Consider the following 8369-nt stretch of genomic DNA (forward strand, 5'->3'; position numbering starts at 1 on the left):
GATTAATGAGGCCCTCAGCTGCTGAACCAACAAGATAATTATCAGACAGGTTTAATTCAATTCATGCCAGGCCCAATAAAAAAAGTGTTCCTTTCATTTTTGTGAGCAGTTAACATGGTGTAACTTTATTTAAAGATGAACTAATTTAGCATTATTTCATACAGCAAATCGTCACTTAAAGGGTCCATACAAACTGTACTCCTCTGTTCATGCCTGTCTATAAACAACCCTAAAATGGTATTTTGATCCGTTTAAGCATTTCAGAGTAATCCTCTAAAAACCAGAAGCCCCTCCCACACCCAACAAACAGGCAGGTCCTCATGTGATGATGTCACAGAGTGAGAACCGCCCCTTCCAATAAGAGACTCCTCTGACAGCTCCACCCAATTTCTCCACTCAGCTGACTTTGCCGATCAGCTAGCTAAGCTGTAAGCCCCGCCCATCACTACAACCAGTGTAGCAATGGGCGGGGCTACTAAAGGCAGATAACATCCGTCTTTGCCAAAGTTTGTATGTTCATTATCATGGTTGAAACACAGACACACTGATTAGGCCGGATCGAGGAGGAGTCATGAAATGGGCGACACCCACTAGGTGCGACAGGCGGAGCCTGAGATCAAGGTGTCTTGCTTCCAGTTTTACTCTTCAGAACATGCTCCTCCCTCAGAACTAACTTCTTCAGAATAAGCTCCTCCCTCAGAACAACCGTCTTCAGAATAAGCTCCTCCCTCAGAACAAACGTCTTCAGGGATGCTCCTCCCTCAGAACAAACGTCTTCAGAATAAGCTCCTCCCTCAGAGCTAACGTCTTCAGGGATGCTCCTCCCTCAGAACAAACGTCTTCAGGGATACTCCCCGCTGACGCCACAGAACCTCGTGATCCAGACTGTTCCATGGAGAGAAAGGTTGCTGGTTCTGTGCCGACCTGCCTCCAGGACGACATATGCAGAGAATTTTAGATGAGAATGTTCTGCTGCCAGAATGTCTTCAGGGGTTTGACATGTTTTTGGAGTTTGAAGATGCAGAAAACGGAAGAATCACATTTTTAAAAGTGTGGTTTGTTCTGACACCTGATTCTTCTGACGTTCTCATGAGGAAGATCTGCTTCATATGTAAACCTTCATCTCGCTGGACGCTCTTTGTTTCTGCCTCCAGAGGTGTGCATGTCGCTGTGCACGTGTGCTCTCCATTAGAAAGGTTTCTTACCAAACTCCATTAATATTCCTCTCTGCAAACATGGAGGAGCAGGAGATACGCCGCCTCCACCGCGCTCCGCCCACTCGTCGCCTGGTGAAGTCTCTGCGTCGCTTCATACCTGCCGAACTGTTGGTGAATCCGTACCTGCACACACAGGTACGGATTCACCAACAAATGCAAAGAAAACCCCACGCAGCAGCTCTGGATGCTTCATCTCTTCTCGGTTTGAGCTCAGTCACAGCAGGGACCAAAATCCTCCTTTATATCTTATTTTAAAACTTTTGAAACGTAACTTTAACATAACGATGAATACAAACAGACAAGTTTTATTCCAGAATAAATCAACTTAAACTTTATCTAACTTTCATTATTTTGCCCTCCATAAAAATGTATTTTGTCAAAATTATACAATTCATAAACATTAAAATAAAAACATATTCATATGTCTTTAATTTAAGTTCATTTAATATAAAAAGTTCTAAATATTCCAAAGATTATGATTTGACATAAAACTAACATTTGTGTTTTTTTCTGTTTCTTTGACTCACTCATCTGTCTCACTGACTCACCTGACTCCCTCACCTGACTCACCTGTCTCACTCACCTGCCTCACTCACCTGTCTCACTCACCTGCCTCACTCACCTGACTCACCTGTCTCACTCACCTGACTCACTCATCTGTCTCACCTGACTCCCTCACCTGACTCACTCATCTGTCTCACTGCCTCACCTGACTCACCTGCCTCACTCACCTGACTCCCTCTCCTGACTCACCTGCCTCACTCACCTGACTCACTCACCTGACTCACCTGCCTCACTCACCTGACTCCCTCACCTGACTCACCTGACTCCCTCTCCTGACTCACCTGACTCACCTGTCTCACTCACCTGACTCCCTCTCCTGACTCACCTGCCTCACTCACCTGACTCACTCACCTGACTCACCTGCCTCACTCACCTGACTCCCTCACCTGACTCACCTGACTCCCTCTCCTGACTCACCTGACTCACCTGTCTCACTCACCTGACTCCCTCTCCTGACTCACCTGACTCACTCACCTGACTCACCTGCCTCACTCACCTGACTCACCTGACTCACCTGCCTCACTCATCTGTCTCACTGCCTCACCTGCCTCACCTGACTCCCTCACCTGACTCCCTCACCTGACTCACCTGTCTCACTCATCTGACTCCCTCTCCTGACTCACCTGACTCACCTGACTCACTCACCTGACCCACCTGCCTCACTCACCTGACTCCCTCACCTGACTCACCTGACTCACTCATCTGACTCACCTGCCTCACTCACCTGACTCACCTGACTCACTCACCTGTCTCACCTGTCTCACCTGTCTCACTGCCTCACCTGACCGCTCATTCTGAGATGTTTCATTAAGGAACCACCGATCCCCCCCACCACACACACACACGGGCGCACGCACACATTACCCCGCCCCCATGATGTCCGTCCCCCCCCAATAGTATATAAGGATCTGGTGGGCCGGACGTGACCTGTGAGCCGTGACTTTGAGATTTGCTTTAAGATGTTACAGAAGATGCACAAACAGCGAAATCTCTCTGTAACTAATAATCAGCTCTTATCAAAGTTTGTTGCTGGCTGAAGTTTCCATCAGCTGCTCTGAACGATCCTGCACTCAGAAACTCGAGAGGAAGCAAAGCTGGACGGAGGTTCTTTAGAAAGACGAATCCTCGTCCATCACTTCTGTCAGATTATCTGCAGATCCTCAGGAGCATAAAACTCACTTCTTAGTGTTTTAAACAAAGTTTTATTCCTTACTGGGATCAAAGCTTTGCAAATTATCTGATCAGATCTTGTTTTTAGCTATTTTAGATTCTTTGATTCTGAAATCCTGAGGTTTGCTTCAGTTTTTTATGACCTGCTTGCAAGATTAGATGTCAAACCATCAAATAATGAATACAATAAGAAGTTGAATTAATAATAGAACCTTGTAAAACCAGAACATTCAAATAAGCAAACATTTTATAGTGTTTTTATGTAGTTATTTAGGTGCCGTTGGCTCATCAATGCTGTATTTTGCTCAGATGCTGAAGAAGATTTCTACTGAGGAATCTCCGGGGGACGGCTCTGCGGCCGAGCTGGACGCTCTGAAACACACAGACTGGGTGGGTGGAGTTCATTCAGAGGTCAGAGGTCAGTGCCCCGAGTGTTGGCGTCTCTGACTGTGGCGGTCGTGTGGTTGTTTCCCCGGCAGGCTCGGCTGTGGGTGCAGCTGATGAAGGAGCTCCGGCAGGGGGTGAAGCTGAAGAAGGTGCAGGAGCAGCCGTTCAATCCGCTGCCCACCGAGTTCAGCCTCACGCCCTTCGAGATGCTGATGCAGGACATTCGAGCGCGCAACTTCCAGCTCCGCAAAGTCATGGTGAGGGTCCGGAGCGCTGGTCGGGTTCTACCAAAACCGCGGAAACCACTGGAATATACATGCCTGGAGAAACAGAGCAGTCCACTGTGTAGAGGATGCTGCTCTACCCAGTTCAGAACCAGTTCAGCACCAGTTTAGTACCAGTTTAGCTCCAGTTTAGAACCAGTTTAGCACCAGTTTAGAACCAGTTTAGTTCAGTTCAGTTCCAGTTCAGCTCCAGTTTAGAACCAGTTCTGCACCACTTTAGACCCAGCTTAGAACCAGTTTAGTGCCACTTTAGAGCCAATTCAGCATTAGTTCAGCACCAGTTCAGCACCAGTTCAGCTCCAGTTTAGACCAACTTTAGCACCAGTTTAGAACCAGTTTAGAACCAGTTCAGAACCAGTTCAGCTTCAGTTTAGAACCAGTTCAGCACCAGTTCAGCACCAGTTTAGAACCAGTTTAGAACCAGTTTAGAACCAGTTCAGAACCAGTTCAGAACCAGTTCAGCTTCAGTTTAGAACCAGTTCAGCACCAGTTTAGAACCAGTTTAGAACCAGTTCAGCTCCAGTTTTGAATCAGTTCTGCACCAGTTTAGACCCAGCTTAGAACCAGTTTAGCGCCACTTTAGAGCCAATTCAGCACCAGTTCAGCACCAGTTCAGCTCCAGTTTAGAACCAGTTCTGCACCAGTTCAGCTCCAGTTTAGAACACGTTTAGCACCAGTTCTGCACCAATTTAGAACCAGTTCTGCACCAATTTAGCACCAGTTTAGAACCAGTTCAGCACCAGTGCTAAACTGGTTCTAGTAGAGGACTATGCCAGCCTCTATGCCGTCCTTTTCTCCGTCCTCCGTGGTGTCCTCTATGGCGTCCTCTTCTCTGTCCTCTATCCCGTCCTCTGTGCCGTCCTCTGTGCCGTCCTCTGTGCCGTCCTCTGTGGCGTCCTCTCACACACTGACCCGGTTTGTCGTCTCTGCTCCAGGTGGACGGAGATATTCCCACCAGAGTGAAGAGGAACGCTCATGAACTGATCCTGGAGTTCATCAGATCCAGACCTCCTCTCAAACCTGTGAGTTCCAGCAGTTTTACACTCAAGAATTTGTTGTTCAACCTGCAGTTTTTAAGAGTTTTGTGTTCCTCAGATGAAGTTTGTGACATCGACTCTTCAGTGTGTCCACAGATCAAATGCTGGTTTAGATGGTTGTGGGTGAAAGCTTTATTGATCCTGAGGAAAATGACTCATCATTCAGAATTTACACAAACATATATAAAAATTCGTAAAAAAAATAAATAGATAAAAATCTCTAAAAACCAACAAAAATCATAAGTTTTTATTAAAAAGAGATTTTGAAGAAAAAAGTGGTTTTCACAGTTCAGCCTAAACGTCTACAAACTGTTTCTGAAAATGATCAATCAACTGATGGATCAGTTGGAAATCACGAGTTCCAGCTAGAATTCAGTTTATATATATATTTATATTTATATTTGTAATTTTTAAAAACTTTAAGCATAATTTTCTGGATTTGTCAGTAAAACAAACAGGAAATGATTTCTAAGGATCACTTTTTCCTTCTGTTCTCCTCAGTTTGTTAAAATAAAACTATGATCAAAATCTTTTAGAAAACATCCATAAATGTCACTTTGACATTTAATCTTTCTACACTAAATGAAAGAATCCTGTAAACGGAGTAAGTGGGAGGAGTCTGATCACTTACCTTTTCCTGTCAACATTTCTGATGATTCACAGGAAACTGATCAGAAATCTGAATGATTCTTTTCTTTGATTCTGTCTTGTTAACAAATATGTCAGTCGTCAGTCCAGAATCTGCAAACTGCTCTGCTCATTCTACATCATCTACTCCAGTAAATAAGGATGTAATCTGATTACTTGTCCTCAGGTGTCGGAGCGCAGCCTCCCCCCTCCGCCCCCACAGAAGCAGTCCCTCCACGACCGGGTTCTGGCCGAGATCAAGCAGGAGAGGAAGCTCCGCCCCGTGGGTCAACACCGGACCAAACGTAGGTCCTCGTCCCGCAGACCCCCCCTCCCCCACCCTGTGCCCCCCCATCTCCTTGAGCTTGACGGCTTTGCTGTTTTATGGACTCGGGCAGAAATTCTCAGTGGACATCAGCCAATCAGAAACCAGAGCTGGTGAAGGACCTGATGATGATTAGTAGGGATTCAACGAGACTGTTCACGATTCAATACGTAGTAGTAGTAGTAGTAGTAGTAGTAGTAGTAGTAGTAGTTCACTTTCATCTTATCCTTTTCGGGGTCGCCACAGCGTAACAGCTCCCACTGTTTGGCATCAGTGATTTGGCAGAGTTTTTACGCCGGATGCCCTTCCTGACACAACCCTGTACTTGAGGGGCACAGGGACCCAGTTAGGCAGCAGGTCAAGGGTCTAAGGACCCAATCTGGGTGGGGATCAGTGGACAACCCTGGAATCGAACCCAGGGCTCCTGGGTGTCAACTCTTTGCACACTTGTTCATAAAATGCAGGTATGTATAGATTTGTCTGTGACATATGGACATGCACTATATTGTGGGTCACCTGTTTTCATAATGACAAAGTCCTCACTGTCAACCACGGAAAAAGACTGCAGAGCTTTAGCAACAAACACTCTGATGTTTCTGGTGTTTATCTGAGGTAACACTGTAAGTCTTTTCAAATAGATCAGATGTTTTCATTGTGTTACCTGCTTAGTTGTTCAACTTTTAGGCGGTGACAGGGCAGGGCGATGACGTCAGAGGTGGGCGGGATTCCCACATTGTACGATATGGAGATGAGGCAGATCTTACAGACAGTGAACGTCTTACAACACATTCTGCTCCCTGATCCTCATATTCCACGGTGAACTCTAGAGGTCTTCACTCCGCAGGTTTGAGTGTCGTGGCGCGTCTTCAACCACCAGCCAGAAGCTTCTCGCGCACCAGCTGCGTCGGCGTGCAATCAAGCGGCCACGAAATGAAAAGTCCACAAAAACGCATTTCTGCTCTACGCACTTTTGCCCAGAATCCCCACTGAAAGCGGCGCCGACGCCGCCGGTGTGCGAGCACGTTGCCGGCCACAGAACTACTGCATAAAACTGCTGCTGAGACTTCTGTGAGGTTTTGATGATCTCACAGGATTACAGTTTGGTTCTGTCTTTAGTTTCACATTCAGGTCGGTTTCTGTAAATCTGATCAGAGATGATCCTCAGTGGGAGTCTAAGGAGCAAAACTGTTAGTCTGGTTTCATCATCATCATCATCATCTTTATTCATAAAGCGCTTTAACACAATTTTAAAATTGAAACAAAGCGCTGAACATTAAAAACTAAAAAGCGTAATAAAACAAATGTAATAAAATAAGTGAATAAAGATAAAAACAACATAATAAAAGGTAAGAACATGATAAAAGAACACACAGAAGGTAAAAAACATACAATAAAATTTGAAAGTAAAATCAGAGCAACATCTCATACGTTAATAAAAGCCTGGCTATAAAAATGAGTCTTCAGTCTAGTTTTAAAAAATGGACAGGGAAGTGGCTTGTCTAATATTTAGTGGCAAAGCGTTCCAGAGCTTTGCAGCACAGACAGAAAAGGCTCGTTCCCCTCTGCATTTCCTTTTGGACCTCGGTACCTCCAGGAGAAGCTGATCAGCTGACCTGAGGCACCGGGCTGGAGTGTAGGGAGAGAGGATCTCATCAAGGTAAGGTTTGATGAGACAGAAGCTGAAAGGACGTGAGGCTGCCTGCATCCTGAGCAGCATCCTGTCAGCCTCAAAGCTCGTCTCCGTGCTGAGCTGAATGTATCCTGCAGACGTTTTACTTCCAGAAATATTGACCAGCCTTCAGGCCGCTCATCATGTGGAGGAGGAAGTCTGACCGCTGCAAGGACAGAAAGACACTCACATGTTGGTCTGAACTAGCATAAATATCCTCAGAAATGTCTGAAAATAGAGTTCCTAATATTCCATTGAACAAGTGAAGCTCTGAGCAGAAAGACTGCAGTGAAAACGATCATTTTAAAGCGGATGAGACGTATTGAACAGAAGCTGCAGGAATTATGGAGCTGAACGTTCAGAGCAGCTCTGCTGACCAACAGGAAGTGATCCTCTCTCTCTCCTCAGCGTTCGGCTCTCTGCCCTGTCTGGCTCAAACCTGTCCCTGTGATGTCAAATCCACGTCCTGCATCGACCTGTCCGGGCTCGGCCCGCGGCCCCCGGCCCGTCCTCGAGTGCTGCTCAAGGCGCCGACGCTGGCGGAGATGGAGGAGATGAGCATCTCTGAGGTGAACTGTGATTGGCTGCACGGCCAAGGAGGAGCCTAAAACATGGATGGATGGATAATGGGTGAACAGATGGATGGATGATGGATGATGGATGGATGATGGATAAATGAGAGATGGATTATGGATGGATGAGGAATGGATGGATGGATGAATGATGGATGGATGGATGGATGGATGAATGGATGATGGATGGATGGATGAATGATGAATGATTAATGGATGGATGATGGATGAATGATGAATGATGAATGGATGGATGATGGATGGAAGGATGATGGATGGATGGATGATGGTGGATGGTGGATGGATGGATGATGGATGGATGGATGGATGGATGGATGGATGGATGGATGGATGATGGATGAATGATGAATGGATGGATGATGGATGGAAGGATGATGGATGGATGATAGATGGATGAATGATGGATCGATAATGGATGGATGGATGGATGATGGATGGTGGATGATTGATGAAGGTTTGATGGTGGATGGATGATGGTGGATGGATGATGGATGAT

The 8369-nt window shown here is 46.0% G+C and overlaps 1 protein-coding gene across 1 annotated transcript in view; it reads left to right on the top strand.

Moving 5' to 3' along the window:
- Nucleotides 1–8369, top strand: part of spire2 (spire-type actin nucleation factor 2) — a gene marked incomplete in the record, with an annotated part of 45785 nt that overhangs the window by 16221 nt on the left and 21195 nt on the right. Inside the window, 5 exon segments of the mRNA XM_024282594.2 lie at nucleotides 3261–3341; nucleotides 3431–3595; nucleotides 4558–4644; nucleotides 5474–5591; nucleotides 7689–7849. Coding sequence (XP_024138362.1) covers nucleotides 3261–3341; nucleotides 3431–3595; nucleotides 4558–4644; nucleotides 5474–5591; nucleotides 7689–7849 — 612 coding nt within the window.

The sequence above is a fragment of the Oryzias melastigma genome, linkage group LG6 (assembly GCF_002922805.2).
Source record: "Oryzias melastigma strain HK-1 linkage group LG6, ASM292280v2, whole genome shotgun sequence".
NCBI lineage: Eukaryota > Metazoa > Chordata > Actinopteri > Beloniformes > Adrianichthyidae > Oryzias > Oryzias melastigma.